At 38.5% G+C, this 21859-nt stretch overlaps 1 protein-coding gene across 10 annotated transcripts in view; it reads left to right on the top strand.

Moving 5' to 3' along the window:
- The window catches only part of ATP11B (ATPase phospholipid transporting 11B (putative)), a 101584-nt gene that overhangs the window by 20389 nt on the left and 59336 nt on the right, over positions 1-21859 (top strand). For all 10 annotated transcript variants that reach the window (XM_087965401.1, XM_087965397.1, XM_087965402.1 and 7 more), the window contains exons 2-4: positions 6833-6949; positions 14503-14592; positions 19839-19919. In XM_087965401.1, the coding sequence (XP_087821527.1) occupies positions 6833-6949; positions 14503-14592; positions 19839-19919 (288 nt within the window). The remainder of the gene's footprint in view (positions 1-6832; positions 6950-14502; positions 14593-19838; positions 19920-21859) is intronic.

Genomic DNA, 21859 nt, shown 5'->3' on the forward strand with positions numbered 1-21859 from the left:
ACTAACAGGTTAACAAGGCTAGCAAGTCTTGAGTTATTATAAAAGGGCTTTTGAAACATTTGAAAAGGACTGAGCATCTAATCCATATCTTTGGTTAATAACCTGTTACCTACTTTTGGCCCTCATATCTGATTTTGAATTTATACCTCTGATTAACTTTCTTTCTGTAACTGCCTTTTTACTTGCTTGTATATAAGACCTTTGAGGGCCAGCAAATAACAGCAACTTGAATTGATTTGACAAAGAATTTGGGGGAATATAAGATCAATTTTGTCTTTTTCCACTAAAATTGTTTTTGAGAGCTGCCATTTAAAAAAATAAAGAGGATTTATTATTGAAAGGGGGGTTGATTGACATCTGAACATAGCCTAGTTATAATTAAATTCTCTTCCCTCCCACCTAGTGCTTTCTTTCACTTTGCTTAATTTCTGGTTTATTTGACAGAAGGATCTCCTCGAGTAAAAACAAAAGAATGAGATCATGTTTTTCTGCTGAAAGTGAGGAAGACAAATAAAGATCCCTTTCCTTATGTCCTTGAGGCTGAAATATGAAGCCCAGCAGATTTTAGGCAGAACTGTACTTGTAGAGTAAGCAACTTACTGCTGTCTGCAGTCTGTTGTCTCTCTCGTACTTAGAAGCTTTAAAAACTTTTAAAAAGAAAACTATTTCTCAGATGAGACACAAAATTTCTGTTTTAATGACTGGATTATATGAAATCTAATTGTGGCATCTGATAATAGCAGTCATTTCTGCTATTTAGCAGATTTCCCCAAATCCCTATCATGTTATGAACTTATTATAAAGATCAGAAGAGAAAAAGATGTTAATTATGCTCTACTTGTGTATGACCATATGCCAATTAGACTAATAGTTGCTTTCTTTATTAGAGTAATCCAGGTTATGTCAGCCAACATCCGCATAGCTTATTTGTATTACATCTGTAGGTGGACTTGATTCTGTTTACTAGATTGTTCTCTTGTTGACCAGGTTAAACCAGCTCCCAGACTGTGCTGTTCTTTAGATAAGTGGTTACCAGAATTAATGTCTCTGAAGCAGAGCTGGAACTAATACAGATTTTGTTACGTTCAATCTAAGTAAGGTCAGCTCATTTGAAATAATAGCACCTGTGTAACATTGTCATTGACTATTTTCATACATGGCAAAGTACAGGGGTGGGGTTCAAATTTCTTAACAACCGGTTCTGTGGGTGTGGCCTAATTTGTGGGTGTGGTTTGGTGGTCATGTGACTGGCTGGGCATGGCTTGCTGACTGGGCATGGCTTGGTCATGTGACTGGCTGAGCATGGCTTGTATGTAAATATTATAAATATTTATGTAAATATTGATTTTTTTTATAAAAAGAAGAGCAATTTTTACCCAAAAATCAGGCAAAGCAGGTAGGCAGATTGAGTTGCTCACAGAAGCACATTCATTCAGACATCTATCTTTTTGCAATCGACTACCTGAGTGTCACATAAAATTTGTTTGCAAGCAAACTCATAAAATTAACTCACATCACACTATGTAAATATTGATTTTTTTATAAAAAAAGAGCAACTTTTACCCAAAATCAGGCAGAGCAGGCAGATTGAGTTGCTCACAGAATCATAGATTCACTTAGAGATCTATGTTTTTGCCATCTGAGTCTACAGTGAATAATAGAAGCTTCAGGCTCAGCTCTGCTTTTAGATTAGCCAGAAAGCAAGAAATCCAACAATTTCCTGCTTTCTAGCTAATCTAAATCTCCCGGCAGAGAAGAACAGCTGATGGTCCGGGGAGGAAAAATTACAACTTAGCAGGAAAGTTGGATAGCGCGCGTGCCAGGTAAGGAGTGAGTGGGCGGGGCCAGCCAGTGGCACGATTTGCCGGTTCTCTGGCAGTAGAATCCCACCCCTGGTGAGAGTGCATTTTGTGTGCGCATGTAGACCATTTCATAAAAACCTCAGCTGTGCTGCTTGGACAGCTGACAAGCACTGTGCAAGGGTGCGCAGCATTGGTAAATCCTCTTCTTTCCTGCTTTTTCAACCTCAGCTGTGCTGCGGAAAGCTGCTGTGGTTGAAAAAGCAGGAAATAAAGGACAGCCAAGAGCCCGGGTGGGCGGGTAGGCCAAACACCGAACCAGTTCAGTGTTCTTCAGAGCTACCGGTTCTATAGAACTGGGCTGAACCGGTAGCATCCCACCCCTGGCAAACTATCATTAGTTAAGCTTATTTAAGATTTAAAAAAGAGCAATTAAATAACAGCATACATCTTTCAGTTAAGGTAATGCTAGTTTTATTACCAGTTCTATTTTTCTGATGGGCCAAGAATCTTTGAATCTCCAGGAGTCTAGATTGGGAGTTGGTAGAAGTTACCGTGAACGCCCTTTCTATCTATGCTGCGAGAGAGCCCAGGATGGGTTGACTCCTTCTGTAACGCTGCTCCCAACGTTGCGGGGGAGAGAGAGAGACTGAGACTTTTGGCTTCATGCAAGGAGAATGGAAAAACAATTTAAGTTTTCTTCAGTTTTTTGCACTGCAAATGTCTTTGCACTGATTGTGTTGTTGATTAATTGATGGATGATGTGCCATCAAATCTTTTTATACTCCTAGCAATCATACAGATAGTTTATCTACGATAATATACAGGTAGTCCTTGATTTATAGCCATTCATTTAACAACTGTTAAAATTTACAACAGTGCTGAAAAAAGCGACTTATGAACTGTCCTCACGCTTACAACCATCATAACATCCCGATGCTCACATGATCAAAATTCAGCCACTTTGCAACAAGTTGCAAATAATTGCAGTGATTTACTGAACGACTATGGCAAAAGGTCATAAAATTAAGTGTGGCTCACTTGACCACCTTGCTTGGCCCCAAAATTCTGTTTCTAATTGTGGTTGTAAGTTTAGGACTATCTGTATCCCCTAACTTGCTTTTTCCCCCTTCAGATCTCCCAATAATGCACTGATTCCACTGTAATTGAATCCTTGCTCCTGGTTGTAGTCTTCTTTTTTTGTCTGCCTTTCACAGCATCAGAATCTTTTCCGAAGAGCTGAGTCTTTGCATAATGTGTCTAAAGTATATAATAGGAGCCATTTGTGCCTCATTATATGTTCAATTTATTCATTACTTAGTTACAGAAAGTTTAGAGAAGTTCTGTGCTGTTCAGCACTGGATCCTAAATATTCTGTTCCTAACTGTATAAATGTAAGGAAACTTTAACTTGTTTCAGTTCACCATGCAACAATTACAATTAATTACAAATGAATTTAAAGTTTGTTTTTAATTATTGTATTCATTTGGATTGCAGCTCTTAGGGGAAGGTTGGACTCAATGGTGTCAGTGCAGACTTCTGATTTTATCAATGTCTGTGTATTCTTCGCTTTTACCCTATGGAAGAAGTCTACTCTAATTGTAATTTAGATGTCATTGGATCAGAAGACAGTGAATGCTTAATTCTGCAGAAAGAAATAACATTGGGAAAATATGGCAGGGTTTGGAAAGAGGAAAATTTGATCCTTCTCTGGCACTTCTTACAACTTTCACTTCATCTAGATTTTTACTGCTACTTTCCACTTTCACTCTGGAAAAAAAAACAGATTCCTTAGTATTACTGCCTATAAATCCCTACCTTAGATATTTCTTATAGCTTTGTGAAAATGTATGGGAAGCAGACATTTGGGGGCTGGTGGCATTATCTACTGATTCTGTTGCTAAGCAAGTACATTTGCTTGACAGGGGAAAATGTGCTCCAGGCTCCATTGATGTTCTTTAGGACTAACAATGTTGCTGATGAAACAATCAAGAGTTATTAATTGGAAAAGTTCTGTAAAATAATATGGGCACAACTTTGTATGAGTTTTTTATGAGCTATATTGTACAAGGCTGCACAAGCAATGGACTCTTGGTCAGATGAGTGAAGTTATTTTGATATTTGGCTCTATGTTATAATAAAGTTGGAAATCATGAGATCTTGAAGCATAATGAAAAGAGTATATGACTTTCTTTATTTTTTGGCTCTTTGGGGCGTGTTTCTCTGCCAAATCCAATTCTTCCATCGGAGAACTTGAGGAAAAGGAGAACTTGGATTGCAGTCAGCCACCACCCTTCCTTTTTATCCTACAATCACTGCAATTGTTTTTATTTTTTAGAAAAGTTTATAAGAGCTGTTTGATGTAAAGAAGCTTGGACTTCGCTTCGGTCTTTAAATTGTCACTGGCTTGACAGTTCACCATTTTATTTATTTTTGTAGATTCAGATGGGGCAGGGAGCTTGGGAAACATCAAGGGAGATATTTACAGTCACAGTAACCCTGTCCATATACTTGAGAGTCCTAGCAATAGAAGACCCCGAACCAGTCGGTCACAGTTTCTTCTTTTCTATGCACTGCAAGGAGGAAGAATAGTTTGGTACTTAGGTACAATATATTGACAAAAGCAAGCAAGAAGAAGAGAGATCACCTTTTTGGGTGGTTTTCTCCTACCGCCTTCCTTATACTATCAGATACTAAAAGTTGTTTTGAAAAACACAAGACCGGAAAGTTCTATGGTGTTAGCAGCTTGGTGGTATTTTCTCAGAAGCGTCAGGTTTGAGCAAGAGATCTGAAAATTTTTAGTTCCTTTTATGTACTCTGCATTAGATCACTATCACTCCAGCTGTTAATTTCAATCTTACACACGTATTTTCCTTCTTCCATTTAGCTTCCCTTTTATCACACACCACCTGCACCATTTCCCATGGTTCCTACCTTTCATGAGCTTTGAGGGGAAACCAACAGTTTTGTTTCAAGACAAGCTGTTTGCCAGGGACGAATTTCACCTAATGACAATATACTTGTTCTTCCACCAAATATCCCCTGCTATTAAATGCCAAGAGGTTCCTCATCTGAGATCTGGATAATCTCAGATATGAGTGTTCCCATCTCTGAGATATGCTATGAGAAAAAAAGGGAGCGTAGCTGTACCTTGGAAAATATTGATGGGAGTAACCCTGGCAGGTAGAAACAGGCACCTCATTCCAAGGCTAGATTTAGCTCATCCCTCCTTCCCATTTCAAAAGAGTTATGAGGGTCAGGCTGTACCAGGAAACCTGAGGGAGAAGCACTTAATCTACCCCTCCCCACCAGCCTGCTTAGTGAGGCAGACTGAGCTGCAGAGATTTTCCCCTACAGATTCCCACAATGGTATTTCATCTAGTCCGTTGGCCATACCAAGCTGTTTGGCACAACAGCCTCCACAGCCGGCTAATTGAGTGACACTCTGACCTTTTCAAAGACATGCTGATGTCCATAGGTAGCCAGGTTAGCCCACCTACTCCACTCAGTCCCTCAGCTCAGAAAAGGGGAATCTACCCAGAGAGTATATGACAAGCGAAAGAAGAGGAAGATGCATCACATAGATGAGGAAATGGGAAGTGACATCTGGGCAACAGCTACAGGTTACAAATAGGGCTCCTATCCAACTGCCAGGAGGACCACGACCATGGAAAGCAGTCAACCCTGCTTGCTCTCTGCCTGGAGCTCAACTTGGGTGCTCAACAGCAACATTTCTTAGAACAGAGCTTGAAACCTAGCCAGGAACTTGGCAGCGACTTTGCTATGCGACTGTATTTACAAAAGGTGTAGCCACGCTGAGGCAGCATATCCAATGAGTGCAAGAATTTTTGGATGGAAACAAGGACTATCTGACACTTCAAGAACAGTAAGGATTGATTTCCAAAAGCTTGCTTATCTGGCTAAGCCAAGTCATAAGGACCAGGAGGAAAGAGTTAACCCTGCTCAGCCAAGGCAATAACTTCACATTGGGGAGTGTGTGAGGATATAATAAAGTGCTGTGTTAAGTTTTCACCCAAGCTCCAGTCTGTAGTCATTTGCAAAACCCCAACTTTGGGGGGGTTTACAATATTTACTGGGTTTTTAGTTTGTCACCAATTATTACAGTTTTAGGGCAGATGTAAGGCTGAGGTTCTGCATTGCAGATGTTGGACCATCTACGGTGAAGTTGAGCTCTAGAGACCATTTATATTTTTAGCTGTTATACCAGTTTTCCTGCTGTACAGTGATATCTTAACGGGGCTGCTTGTCTCAGTTACTGCACTTGCAGTGGAGTCTTAAGATACAGCAGCACTGGGAGATTTTAACTTGGTCTTCATGTGGCATAGAATCTGGGGTGTCTCAGGAGGTTATCACACACTGGTTTTTCTCTCAGGGCATTTGCAACATGATAGGAGGTTGAGGACATTCACCTCAGTCCAAGTCAGAACATTTTATGGTTGCTTTTCACTATGGTGGTGCTGCCTCTGCTTTTCCTTGCAAGGATATAGTACCGATTTGATCAGTCTACCCCAGGTGACTAATGCTCCCTGTGGGTTTCAGAGGGAGCATTTGTTTTCCTGAGAATCTAGTAGGCAGTTTGACTGAAGGCATAATTTCCAACTGCAATGGATGGCCCTGCTGGGTGACTAGATACTGATAGACAGGTAGGTAGATAGATAGGTTGGTAGGTAGAGTCTGTTTAGTTTAGTGGTTAAGGCACCAGGCTAGAAAGCAAGAGACCATGAGTTCTCTCAGTTCAACCCACCTCACAGGATTGGTGTTTTGGGGAAAATAAGATGAGGAAGGTTTGTTGGATATGATCATCACCTTAAGTTATTTCTAAAAAGAATAAAAGCAGGATACAAATAAATAACTACTTTTTGTTTCTTTGTAAGCATTTTGTTTGTTTTTCACCTCTTTCACCAAGAATAAGGAATTTTTCAGAATTATTGTGAGAATATCAAGATTTAAAATGTACTATAAATATTGAGATGCAACTATCAATGATATAATGTTCTTGGTGTTTTTTTCAGGGTTTTGACCCACCACATCAGAGTGATAATCGAACTATTTATATTGCAAATCGTTTTCCTCAGCATGGCCATTATGTTCCTCAGAAGTTTGCAGAAAACAGAATAATCTCCTCTAAGGTATGGGAAATTTTAACACCTATACATACACATACTTTATAAAGTGCAATAGTTAAAGATAAATTTTAGTGAGCTATATCAGCATTTAAAAAAAACAACTCTCAGATGTGTATCTGAATAGGATTAGGGCATTTTATGAGCCATACTGTTAAATTAGTCCATTTATATATCATTATAGAATTTGTTTTTGTGGTTTATCATATTTCAAAAGCTTGCTTAACTAAAAAAAATTCTAAAAACTGAATCAGGTGAGTATATTTTTAGCCTCTATAAGCTACTTGCACAAAAACAATGTGGTGGTTCCAATTTTCAGTTGTAGGTATGGTTTGAATCATGCATAGGTCTGTGTGGTGATTTTTATTTTTGATTAGAGACAAAATCAGATTAAGCAACTGGCTTAATTATGGCTTAATTCTAAAAAAAACAGGGAGTTCTCAGCTTTATGACCAGAATTAGGACTGGAATTTTGGTCACTATGTGATGTGGTTATTAAATGAGTCATCACAAGAAGGACCCAATTTTACAATCGTTTTTACCAAAATTGTTCAGCAAATCACATGGTACCTACTAGGTGAATCTCACAGTTGTTAAGTGAATCTGTCTTCCCCAGTTGTCTTTGCTTGTTGGAAGAATGACTGGGAATGTGGCAAATTGCTATCACATTGACCGCAAGATGTTGCAGCTGTCAAAAATACCCCAGTTGCTAAGCCCTCAGATTGCAATCATGTGACCACAGGATGGTGCAGGGATTATAATTTTGATGGCTAGTCCTGAGTCACTTTTTGTAAGGCTGTCATCAATGAATGACCACTTGTACATTGAAGATTACCTATAAGTGTTTGTGTTAGCCTCCCCATTAATATAAACAAAGTTTATTTATTATTTACATTGTTTAAATACCACCAATTCCACAAAGACACTTAGCTGTTTATAAAATTGAACACAAAAAGTTAAAACAATTAAAATTAGTAATGCAAGTTCACAAATTAATCTCTATAAAGTTCAGAGCATTGATGTTCCCTAGTGTTTTCCCCTGTTGAGCTAGTATTTTGAAAGGCTCAGAACACTGGGATTCTCCATTGTGGTAGTGATAAAATCCAGGCATGGGGATGATTCCTGTCACGCTGCTCGTTAGACTGAGTTCAAAAACAGAGGACACACCCCTTGCTAACATTCCCTAGTTTCGACTCAGTCTAACACTTAAGTAGTCGTGGTTTGGATAGCTCCTAATTGGGATTCCTTGGCAGAGTCTTTTTCTTCTTTGCCTGGATTCTATCCCAAGCTGTCAGAGAGTTGATCCAATTGGCCGTCTCTTAGCCGCTCCTGCAGAGACAATACAATCGGATCTCAGCCTTTTTGATGGCTAACAGTGTGCAGGGCCTTCGGCTTGAGGCCGCTGTCAACTGGCGCCATTCGGAGGAGGTTGGCTGTCACAGAAAGTAATGGTTGTGAGCAGCCAGCGCCATTCTGAGAATAAGTTTCAGGGGCTGCTCAGCGTGAAGGGTTGTTGGCTTGAGCCCGCTGGCAGCCAGCATGGAAGTATAAATTGCCAAACTGTCCTGCGTGAAGAGCTGCTAGCTCAAGCCCGTGGATAGAACAGCTTTTTTGATGATCAGCTGGCAGGCAGACGGAAAAGCGGAATGTTCTGATTATGTCTCTTCTGCGCTACCTGGCATTTGCTGTCTTTTTTGCCAAATTGAGGTCTGTTTCACTGAGGGATTTCCAGTAGCCAGCATTCTTACAGTTGTTTTTCCTGGTGGGGGCAAAGAGAGGGTTCGGGACTCCTAGATATAGTGGGAGGCCCAGGAATTATCTCCACCCCATCACATCTGGAAGGCCAGGACTCTCCTTCTCCAGTGCTCCACTTAATGACTGCAAATGGGAGAGTTGAGATTGCAGTCATTGATTGAGGTGGTTTGTGGCATCTCACTTAACGACCACTTGGTTCAACCAATATTTCATACCTAGATGTGCTTGTAATGAAGGAATACTCTTGAAGGCAATTGCAGTGCATTTAAGGTAAGCAACTTCATAGATAATTCACTTTACGAGTAGTCTGTTTGCTTAATGACAATTCAAAGTTACAACAGACTGAAAAAAGTGACTTATAACCACTTATAACCATTACAGCATCCCCATAGTCATTCGATTAGACTTTGGGTGCTTGGCAACTAGCATGTATTTACAATGGATGCAGCATTCTGGGGTTCTGGAATTGTCATTTGCAACCTTCCTAGGTTTGCATCATGACTGCATGATTCACTTACCTGCAGTGATTTTTAACAACCATGGCAAAAATGGTCAAATGGGGTATGACTCTCTTAACAACTGCCTTACTTACACAATTGGACTCAATTGTGGTTGTAAGTTGAGTGTGGTAATATATTTTATTAATCATTTTATCATTTTCTGTAAGGCCTTTGTATAACTAGCAGTAAGTCTAGGAAGATGTGGGCATTCTTGGTGGGGGTAGGAGTATCTTTGCTCAGAGTGCCTCATTCTGTTTTGATTCTGCCAGTTTAGAAGGAATAGGAAAACGGGTGAAAGTTCAAGGTACAAGATACACAGTTGTGCTTTCTCATGGGACTTTCCAAACTTTCCCATGAGACTTTCCGTGGCTGTATGATCTCATCCTAGCAAGGTAACATCTGGGATTTTCCAAGATTGTGTGTTCTCATGCTGGTGAAGTAATCTCCTGTTGAGGTCATTGTTTTCTGAATATGCATACTGTATTTTTGCTTGTGTTTTTTCTCAATAAATACTGCTACCTGAGTTCTCTCAGGGTTGGCATTTTCTCAGAGACAGTTCCCTGTGTCTCATTTCAATGTCAAACCACCATAAATGGTGACCCGACGTGATAGCTTGGAAGGCTATCGTTTCCGCATCCTATACTCATCGTCGCGGACGTCGACTGGGCCCTCATCTTCTTCGCTGGACGAAGATAGATTCTTTCGTGAGTATGGGGGAGATCTCTCGAGAAGGCTCAGAAAGAGCACATCAGGGAATTGAGAGGGATCATTGGGAATAGTTTTGGGTTTGGAATTGGCAGTAGGGGTTGTGCTGTAGGAAAGAAAGAAATTGAGGACTTACTACAGTATGTTTGGAAAAATATTAAGTCATATCCGGAGGGAGGTAGTATTAAAGTAGAGTCCTGGAAAAGATAGGGAAATTTTTGCACGAGGAACCTCGTGCCCTTCTTCAATTTTGTTAACCTGGAGAGTGATTATGGATGCATTAGCTACTTATGAACAACCGCTCCTATCACCCCCGAAGAAGGTTTGCCGCTTTACCATGCGGTACGTTTGTTGCCGCCCGACGGCACCTCCAGATAAATCTGGGGAACTGTCCGGCGCTAGCAATACTTTGTCAGAGGATAAGAGTTTACCTTTAAGGGTTCAGGTGGATGCAGTTACTGCAGCTATTCAAGAAGCAAAGAATAGAGGGGAATTATCAGGAGATGATTTGGTGGAGTTTGGAGTAGAAGTTCAACTTAATCCAGTGGAAATTGTCATGGATGCTGCATTAAATCCGCAGCGGGAGTGGAAGCCTTTACAGCTCAGAATTTTGAGGAAGTTAAGCAAGCAGCAAAAGAATATGGTGTTAGAACGCCATATACTCAGGCATTATTAGAAGCAGTTGGTTATGGAAATAAAATGATTCCGGCTGACTGGAAAGCTCTGTTGAATATGATTTTAACTCCAGCTCAATATTTGGTGTTAGATCAGAAATGGAGACAGCTGGCAGTCCAGAGGGAACAGCAAATGTTACCCCAGATCAGCTTTACGGAGTTGGTAATTTTACAACAGTGGAACAACAGAGATGGTATGCCTGAGGAAGGGTTCATTCTTCTCCCACAAATAATTTTTCAAGCCATAGGGTCTCTCCCTGACGGCGAAGGTGGTGAGAAGACCTTTACTAACATCAAACAAGGGAACAATGAACCCTATGAAAATTTCATTAGCAGACTGAAATTGGCTATTGAAAGACAAATTGATAATCAATTCGCCCAGAAAGAGTTGCTTTTAAGTTAGCAGTAGAACAAGCTAACACAGATTGCAAAAAGATTTTAAATCCACTGGTAGCAAGTGGGGGCGAGAAATCGCAGATTTGATTAATGCATGTAGGAAGGTTGGGAGTCAGTCTTTTAACATGGAAACTTTAGCTCTGGCTTTACAAACAGGACATGCTCAAAAGGGGAATTGTTTCAATTGTGGGAAGCCTGGACATTTTAAAAGCGCAATGTCGGGCTCCTGGAGGAGGTCAAAGTCAGCAGAATAAGAGATCAATGGGACAGGGTGTTCGTCCTAAATCAGTGTGCCCAAAATGTAAGAAAGGATACCATTGGGCATATCAGATGCTCCTACAGTTTTTACTGATGGAGGGAAAGTTTTGGTGCTTGTGTTTGGAAAGATAAATCTGGAATTTGGCATACAAAAGTGACTTCAGAGCAGAAGTCTGCCCAGCAGGCAGAACTTGCTGCTGTAGTTTTGGCTTTTCAAAATTTTCACAATCAGGATTTTAATTTAATAGTGGATTCATTGTATGTGTATAATTTGTTACCCTTTGTAGCAGGTTCTTATTTGTCTCCTGGAATATCACCTGATATTTTAAGATTGCTTTTGTTGTTACAAGGATGTTTGGAGCAGCGTGTGAATGTGTGTTTTGTTGCTCATATTCGTAGTCATAGTAATTTGCCTGGAATTTTATCACAAGGTAATGCCAAAGCTGACAGTGCTGTAACTTCAGTCCTCACTGTCCAGCCATGGGATAGTCATAGTTATTTTCATCAAAACGCTAAAGCATTGGCACAGCAATTCAAACTTACTACTGCAGAAGCTGCTGCCATAATTCAACAATGTCCAACTTGTTCAAAGCAGGGCACGAATATCCCTATGGGAGTTAACCCCAGAGGGTTGAAACCTTCAATGATTTGGCAAATGGATGTTACTCAATATCCGCCATTTGCGCCCTGGAAATATATACATGTAACTGTGGATACTTACTCAGGATTTTTAATGGCTACCCCTCAAAGAGGTGAGATGGTTAAACATGTCATCAATCATTGCATTAAGACTTTTTCAGTTGCTGGTACACCTAAACAATGGTCTGTGGAATACAATTCTACTGGGCAAGCTATTGTAGAAACGTCATAATTCCCACGCTCAAGACCATGTTGATTAAATTAAATAAAAAAGGAGGAAGCTCCTGGGGCTTCCGGCGATTCAAGATCAATTAAATCTAGCTTTATATACTTTAAATTTTTAAATTTGTCTGGTAACCCCCTGCGGCGCGGCCAGCAGGCATTTTTCTTCTCCTTCTACAGATGCGGTGAGACCTCGGGTGTTGGTGCGGTTCCTTCCGGATCCGGCATGGGTTCCTGCTGAGCTGATAACGTGGGGACGTGGTTATGCAGCAGTTGAACATCTTGGTCAAATTCGTTGGGTTCCTGGTCGGTGTGTTCGGCCTGATCATTCGCAGGCACCTGTGAAGGAAGTTTCGGAGGAGCAGGATGGCGCATCTATGGTTCCTGATCCTGTTGATTCTGCCTAATCTGTCCTGGGCTGCTCGGGTGCGGAGAGGCAGCGACAGCATGTTCAGCGTGCTGGAGATTTGGGCGATGATTTGTGGACAGATAATAATTACATTAAAGATTTGCGCACAACTGCCAAAAACCTGAACATCACCAATTGTTGGTTGTGTATGCACCTTCCTGGGAGAGTGGGAGAAGGACTGACTCTACATGGAGTTCCATTTAATCGGTCTACTTTGCAGACCGGAAAGCATAACATTTCATATGCCATGAACTTTACAGTCAAGGTGAAGACTGCACTGCAGTCTCCAGCACATTTATGTTTCCAAAACATTACAAACTCACAATTCTTGGGGAATCATAGTGTCTGCAATTACACTATTAAGTGGACAAATGGTTCAGAGAACAACATAACTTGGGTAAATGGGAAAAATGAGTCTGACGCATTTGGCCAGTATCAATATCTAGACATGAAACAGCTGATGCAAGCGGCAAGTCAACAAGGTTATGTACAGCTGGAAGGGTTTTGGTTTTTATGCGGACTATGGGCTTATCGACAAATCCCTGCAAATTGGTCAGGGACATGTACTTTGGGGTTTGTCATTCCGGTTATCTATAAGTTAGATACATTACCTCCTGATGTTCGGATCGAAATCGTCGGGAATTGGATTAGGTCTAACCATGGGAGGTAATCTGTGGACACAAATTTCTCGAGGTCTCATCCGCCTTTGGGAATTGCTATGAACTATAGAGATATTCATATTTTAAATAATTTTACTGTTGCTATGTTTAATGATACTATAAAGAATATTAAGATGATTAATGTAGAAATGTCTGAAATTCGTACAGTTACTTTGCAAAATCGATATGCTTTAGATATTATGTTAGCTGCTCAAGGAGGAGTTTGTGCTTTAATTCATTCACATTGTTGTGTTTTTATACATAATTATGAGCCAAACATTACAAAAACTGTTCAGGACATGGAAGATCGTATTGCTCAGCATCAGTCTGGAGCCGATGGGTTTAATGCATCATTCTGGGACAGTCTGTGGTCCTGGCTTCCTGATGGATCATGGTTTCGCTCCTTATTGCAAGGGTTGTTATTATTATTGCTATATGTATCTTATTATGTTGTTTTATTCAATGTATTCCTAATCTATTACAAATGTGTACCTCAGTCTTCCGGCGTGTGGGATCAGGTCATGAGGGAACTGTGTACTATGCCACTAAAACACCCCCTATCTTTGAATAAATAAAAAAGGAGGGAATGTGGTAATATATTTTATTAATCATTTTATCATTTTCTGTAAGGCCTTTGTATAACTAGCAGTAAGTCTAGGAAGATGTGGGCATTCTTGGTGGGGGTAGGAGTATCTTTGCTCAGAGTGCCTCATTCTGTTTTGATTCTGCCAGTTTAGAAGGAATAGGAAAATGGGTGAAAGTTCAAGGTACAAGATACACAGTTGTGCTTTCTCATGGGACTTTCCAAACTTTCCCATGAGACTTTCCGTGGCTGTATGATCTCATCCTAGCAAGGTAACATCTGGGATTTTCCAAGATTGTGTGTTCTCATGCTGGTGAAGTAATCTCCTGTTGAGGTCATTGTTTTCTGAATATGCATACTGTATTTTTGCTTGTGTTTTTTCTCAATAAATACTGCTACCTGAGTTCTCTCAGGGTTGGCATTTTTCTCAGAGACAGTTCCCTGTGTCTCATTTCAATGTCAAACCACCATATTGAGGATAACCTATATTAAAATCAAAATGAAGATAACATCTCCTATATTGTAGAAAACCCAATGTCAGATGTCAGTTAATTCATTTTCTTTATGAATCAGTATTGTATTGCAAATTTAACACGTAAAGGTAAACATGGAACTTAATTGGCTGATATGAATGTTCTAAGAGAGGGTTTGTTAACATTTGTAGAATTTTGAATGCAGAATATACAGTTCTGAAAAAATGATTGAAGTTGAAATGAATTACTTTGGCAGTTTTTAAATGTAACTTTTTTTTTCTTGCAGTATACTGTGTGGAATTTTGTGCCCAAAAATTTATTTGAACAGTTCAGAAGAATAGCCAATTTTTATTTTCTTATAATATTTTTGGTTCAGGTAAGTTGGATAATTTAACACTACTTAAGCATGTGCAATTGACATGAGGGATTTGAAAAAAAAATCATGTTGCATATAATCAAGCATAAAGCTTGGTTTTGAAACAAATCGTGGGTTACTGTGAGAGTTAGAATTCATTTATATATGGTGACATGCCCACTACCATTATCAGGACATGTTCATCTATGTTTTTCTGTGGTTTCATAAGACATTAGCTGATCTGCTTCATAAGATTTATTCCTAGTGACTAACATGTTTTCTTCACTCTAAAGGAGAGATGTTAAAAATGTTGATGCAGTTTAGGTATTATACGTAATATATTTTGAAAACAGGTTTCCCGTAAATTGGCATTTCATCTGATTGAGTAGCCTCTCTTAATCCTTCCCACGTACAATTACAAATTAAGTACAGATAGGGATAAAATATTAATTGGCTTTAGTTTGACAAAACAAATGCATAGTTATATGAATTAGCAATATTATCAAAATCATGAGCTAAAGTCACCAGTAAAGACCTTTCTTAATTTGGTATTTAATCTCTGAAAGTGAATTCCTGAAGGAATTTAAGCATCAAAGCTATATTTCTATTTATTGACCAGTCAGTTGGGTGGTCATTTGCTTCCTACATCCTGCCTGGAACCTGGTCAGTACTATAATCAGAAATTTAGCTATCATTTGGGACTTGTGCTATTGGGATCATATTGATTTTTGCTCACAAGTCCATCCCAAGATGGTAGCAGATATTTAAAATATTGTAATAGCATCGTTAAAAAAAAAGAGACTTCTAAGACTCCACAATGCCTTAATGGCACATCATCAATCAGTAGCATTGTAACAACAGGTGGGGCACATAGGATTGACCTATGGACTTGATTGTTGTCCAAAGCTAACAGGATGGAAGAGAGATTTATTCATACCGTCAAAAGAACAGGCTCTCAAAAAATTCCCCCTAGAAATATGAAATTATGATATTCATGGGGAAATCTGTCTTACTTCTCTCTGCATGTGACAAGATTGCAGTTCTCATCTCCTTCTAAATATGATAACAAAACCTCATTCTGAGGAATGGACTGAACAATGTATTCATCAGATGTGTTTTGTGTATCCTGTAAATACTGTGTATTGTACAGTATTACACAAGCCACTATAGTATTTGATTCCATATACGTATTACATTTTATATCTTTTGCAAATGCTGCCTCAGGCCTAAGTTGCAATGAAATCCATGTTGTGGCTATTGCAATAAAACTCTTAAAAATCATCTGACTATTGCATCTAAAGCATGCTTTTTTCCCCTTTCATTATTCAGGGTTCCCATACATACAATGATGTAATCAGAAAATAGTTGTTACTCATTTTTGCTTAGTTTTTCTTCTCTATTTTCACTTACGTATTTCACAAGTTGTGCTAAATCTTCTTTTATCTAAAAGCTTCAATGGAAAGGATTCTAAATTTAGCAGAAAAAGGTTCTATGGGTTAAGCAGTGTTTAAATGTTAATTGTTAGGTACCAAGCTCTATCAGTAAAGCTTGTTTGTATGTGTTTTAGCTTGTTTTTTTTTCTTTCCATCCAGCTTCATCACTATTTTGGCTGACCTATATTTGAACTCTTTACATTTCTGCTATGAAATAAATTCAGAAAAGCAGTTTAATTTGCAACATTTGCTATGTGAATAAGAGAACCATCAATGGTTTAGAATTTCTATATTTCACTATACCTCTCTTTTTCTTCAATGCAATCAGAGTGGAATTATTTGTATTGTTTTTAGAATAGAAGCAGTTCTCAAATATTTAAGAAACAAAGAACAACCTATTAATAGCTGTCAGTAGATAGATTACCTCATTCAAACATGAAGATTTGTTGCCCTTTAACACTTTAAAGTATTCCTCTTTGCTTCCAACACAATTTGCTATGCTTTTTGTAATAATTCCTCTTTCTGTTGACAAATAGTGTTTCTTTACTGTGTCACCAGTATACATATCCTGTGGTTTAGCTCATAAAGTTCCCAGCATTGATTGATTATGTGTCATTAGGTCAATGTCATTTCTTAGCAACCACATGGATAAATGTTCTCCATGACAAACTATCCCTAACCTGGTCTTTTAGGCCTTCCAATTTAGCGCCCATTGCCACTGTAACTGAGTCCATCCACGTCGGTATTCCTCTTCCTCTGTTTCCTTCTACTTTTTCCAGCATTATAGTCTTCTTCACTGAGCTAGGTCTTTCACAAAACGTGTTCAGAGTGTGATCATTTGAGCCTGATTGGTTGTGTCTTGAGTGAGAACTCTGGATTGATTTATTTGATGATCTGTTTGTTTCCTTGGTTCTACATGGTACACTCAAAAGTTTTTTAACAACATCGGTGTTCAAACTTTCGCTTCCATAGAATTTCACAAGAAATGCCATTGCCTACACAATTCTGATTTTTTTCCAGTCATGATTCTGCTACAACTCAGCATCTGAATGCCTTTTCCAAGACTTTCATGGCTGTTCTACTCAGTGCTAGTCTTCCTACCATAGAAAGCCTCCTGATTTAAATAAGTGAATGAACCATACCATACCATTCTTTATATCTGCAAGTAGCCATCCATGGGGCAGTTGTGGATCATTATATCCAAAAAGCAAATTGAAGATTATTCAAGAGCAGGGGTCTTCAAACTTGACAGCTTTAAGACTTATGGACTTCAACTCCTAGAATTCCTCCTCCAGTCATGTTAGCTCAGGAATTCTGGGAGTTGAAGTCCACAAGTCTTAAACTTGCCAAGTTCAAGTTCAAGAGGAATGAAGTACTAGTGGAGAGGGACTTTGGTGACACACATCTGTGATACTTATTGCTTTGCTTGTACTGTGCTTATGCATAAGCATATTTCATGTGTAAAATACAACTATTACTAGGATGAATTGCCACCATTACCTCTCTATAGAGAGGTAATTCTACTTAGTATGTCATTCCAGGGTCTTCCTGAAGTGTATAACTGAGGATAGAAATAGAATCGATTATTCTTGATAATCTCCAATAGAGAAAATTTTGTTTAAAAAGTAGAAATATCAGGAACTTCGAGAAAAATTGATTAGTAGGCTCAAATTCTTGACTTCAAAGAAAGTTAAAACTGTATGCATATGTTGTGAGCTTGAAAAGATGGCTTCTGATAGGTAGGATTTCATGGCAGGAGATGCTGGTGGGAAAAGACACTTATGATAGAGGGAAGCTCATACAAAGGGAAATGGTAAAAGCACAATTGTGAACATTTCCATTGAGGAAATACAAATGGAAATCAGAAAATGTCAGTATAGCTGCACATAAAGGTAAATGATTACCTGAAAACAAATAGTGAACGCATAGGAGCCGGGAAGGGGATCGGGCCATAAGAGAAGTAATATCTGGAAATGGTAGAGATGATTTCAGAAAAAGTAAAGTCACAAGGAACTGAAGTTGACAAAACATGGTAAAAGCAACAAGACCTCCTTCAGATGAAAAAGAAAAAGCAGTGAAACAACCAGATGATATTAATTTAAATTAAAAAGGACAAAGCCACTCAATTCCTATTTTGCATATCTGCCTTCTCTAAAAATGGATACATACCTTTTTTTTTAATTACATAACTTTATTTAATCTTGCATTTCTTTGGTTTACGAAAACATCTTAATTTTTTGCAAAAAATATTAAGCTTTTGGCTTTATAGCATGCATGGTCAATTATCCTCATAGGAAGTAAATCTCTTAGACTGATATTAGCTTAACTCTCTGCAATTATATTTATTTTTTCTTGGATTCATGCTTTGTTCCTCACAGGAAGGAGCTTTACATTTTACAGCAGGCAAATAATAGAAACAGAGTGACATGGCGGGGGGGGGGGCGTTCCTCTTTTTTTGCCTCAGCTAACACAGCCCAAGGGTAGAACGTACTATGATGTCTGTTTTTGCAGTATGATCACAATAAGCATGTTTCGAGTTAAGTCCTGTGGAACTTGAATCTATTGCTCATGCTTGAAATACATGCACCCCCTTCAAAATCCCTATCCTGTTTATGCTGAGGGAAAACCTCATCACTTCTGAGCATTCACATGTCCCTCAAGACCTGATTATGTCAGTAGCCCTCAGGATCCCAAGGAACGGGTGAACTCATGAGGTGGCACTGTTATTATTGACATCCCTCTGTTATTTTCTTTGTTCTGTTTTAGTTTTCTCTTTATGGTTTTTTATACATTTTAAGAATTTTTTTAATTATATGAGGTAATAATTGTTTTATACATCTACACCTTTTATTGAGCTGTTGTATATCACCCAAAATCATTTTCTATAAGATAGACTGCCATATAAATTTGATTGATTGACTGATTGATTGGTGAGACTGGGCTTTAGAGCTGCTGCCTAATAAAATACGTTCCCCTCCTCCCCTTAGGATTGGTCCATATGCAAGAGGTCTGTGTTTTGTCACAGAGCCCACAGTCTTCTTCCATTTCTACTTTGAATGCAGTGTTCACACTGCGTGTTTAACCAAGATCTTGCAGCTGAACTTCCACCACATACTATCCTGCAACAATTCTTAGTGCAGTCTGTATTTTTCATTATTGACAACACATTGGTGTGATTGCCCACAAGCATCTTGTAATCTGGCAAATATAGAAGGGAAATTTTTGCCAAGTTCATTTTCAGTTTTGGGCCATTTTAAAATCTGTGAGAATCTGGCTGTTTTCCAAATGCCATTAAAGTCCTTTATAGGTAGTCCTTGACTTATGACTGGTTTCTTAGCAACCATTGAAGTTATAACAGACCTTCCAAAAAGGTACTTATAACCAGTATCAAAGTTTTACTGGCTGCACACACACACACACACACACACACACACACACACACACCCTGAGGTCATGTGTTTGCATTTTGGGTACTTAGCAACCAGCCCCCAATTAGGTTGCTTTGCAGTGTCACGTAATTGTGATTTATATTTATTGCCAGATAATCCCATTTCCAGCTAAAATGGGTTCACCTAACAACTGTTAAAAATGATAAAATGGGGCACAGTCATGTGGTGATGACCGACTTAATGAACAGCATGACTTACAGCCATAATTCCGGGCTCAGGTATGGTCGTAAGCAACAGTAATAAAATATTGTAGTATATACAGTGTGCGGTGTTACAGTAGCAACCACAAATCACTATTTATAGTTTTCTGAATATAACATACAAATGTAAACATAGACTTTCCAAAATTTGACTCATACGCATATTCTTTCTGTTTCTCTTCTAGCTTATGATAGATACTCCTACTAGTCCAATTACTAGTGGATTGCCATTGTTTTTTGTTATAACTGTGACAGCCATAAAGCAGGTAAGAAAATGTGCCTTTTTTGGAGGAGGGGGGTTGCTTAGCACAGACATATACATTATGTTCACTACAGAACTGCAATTAAAAGTGGGCCATCAGTGTTAGCTCACAATGTGCTAATGTGTTTAGCAATATCAGCACATGGTGTATTTCTTCAGAAGCCAAGCCAGCGAAGGCATGGATCCAAAACACTAAATATGCAGTCTGAAATATTATACAGAAAAAGGGATCTTGATGTGAGAATGTGTTTTTAGTGGGATATTTTTGTACAGAACAATGTCTGATGCTACTGTTTTGCATTTTAAATATGAATATTTATATATTAATGATTTAAGAATCATATGGATATTGGGTGGAGCCTTTCATCTTTTTGGTCCAACTGTGATAATGAAGGAGGTAACTTAAATTATTTTGTCCCTAAAGATACCTTAAATCATTGCTATTCCATTTTCCTTGCATTGAAATATAACAGTATCCTGTAAGGATTTGAGCCTCAATTGAAACTGGAAAATACATTTTGGTATTAAGAATCAAAACACAAAACATGTTTTTGCCTGGGATTGCTTTTATATGTTTTCATGATCCACATAAAAGCCTTCAGTGGGTAGTAATGACACATAATAGTTGTGGAGGTTGGTATCTCAGTTTGTATTATGAATACCATTTTTTCCTGCTGTCTTAAAAGGAATGAGGTTTTGCGAAGGAGTCTTCTAAAAATTGATTTACATAATGAGAGATGTTGCATTATTCAATTGTTTCTAGAGATTCCTCACAGTATTCTGGCTCCCTGAAGTTGATGGGACCTGATTTTCCCCCAGTGCTTCTATTATACCTATGGATAGAATAGATTTATTCACTTATTTGTTTAAAGAATATTTCAAAATTCAAGACTAGTCTGCATAATACATTGAAGCAGCACAGGATGGCTCTTATTTACTATATAACCTCCACTGTCTGCTTTAAATGAAATTACCTTCATCCAGCATTCAGTTTTACCTATCATTCTTTATAGCTGTTAAAATTCTGTTTTGTTACTTTTGTCAAGACTGTGTCTTATAAAAACATAATATTCTACAAACATGACCTTGGGAAGGACCAATAAGTAGACAAAATGCTAAATCCAGTCTAAACATCTGGCTGACTGTCTGACCAACCATAATTTATATGTTGAGTGACCGGCATTTATCTGTTTGAATTCTAAAGGCTCAGAGCTCTTAGCCCACCAGCAAGAACGGGTGGTACCACAAAATAACAAAGTAAGAGAAAAATGAAGAAGCTAAAGTGCTCTGGGACTTAAGAATTCAAGCATCTGCCACACAATGCCCCAGAATTAACAATTGTTGATGAGAAAGACAAAAATGTTGGCGAGTGAACATTACAAGACCTGAAGGCATCAGAAGAGAAGAGAAAAAACTAGAGAAAAATCATAAAATATAAAGATCTGTAGATAGAAACTGTGGCAAAAGAAAGCAAAGGTAATACCAATGGTAATATGCGTCCTTGGTACAATTCCAAAATATCTGGAGCATCGCTTGAACACCATCACTATTGACAAAAATGACTATCAGTCAATTACAAAAGGCAGTTTTACTTGCAACAGCTTATATAACAGTACCTTTAATATCATCGAACAACATCTACCTGTCTCAGGTCATTAGGAAAGACTTAATAGGTTAACAAAAATGCCATATCCAGTCTAAACATCTGGCTGACTATACAACTAACCCTAATTTATTAAATGAATATGCCTCCCAACTCCCATCTGAGTAGGAACGACCATGCAATTTCATTTTTTCCCTCATGACTTTTCTTGAGGTATGCGTGCAAGACTTATCAGGCAACCTTTATCTATCTTGGAAATCTTTCTTTAACATAACCCTGATCACACAGCACAATTGCCTTTAGCATGCTTGCTTGAATTTATCATTCCTACTATATATGTT

Source organism: Notechis scutatus, chromosome 4 (genome assembly GCF_049901735.1).
Source record: "Notechis scutatus isolate UNSWTSFEM ecotype Mainland chromosome 4, rNotScu1.2, whole genome shotgun sequence".
Classification (NCBI taxonomy): Eukaryota; Metazoa; Chordata; class Lepidosauria; order Squamata; family Elapidae; genus Notechis; species Notechis scutatus.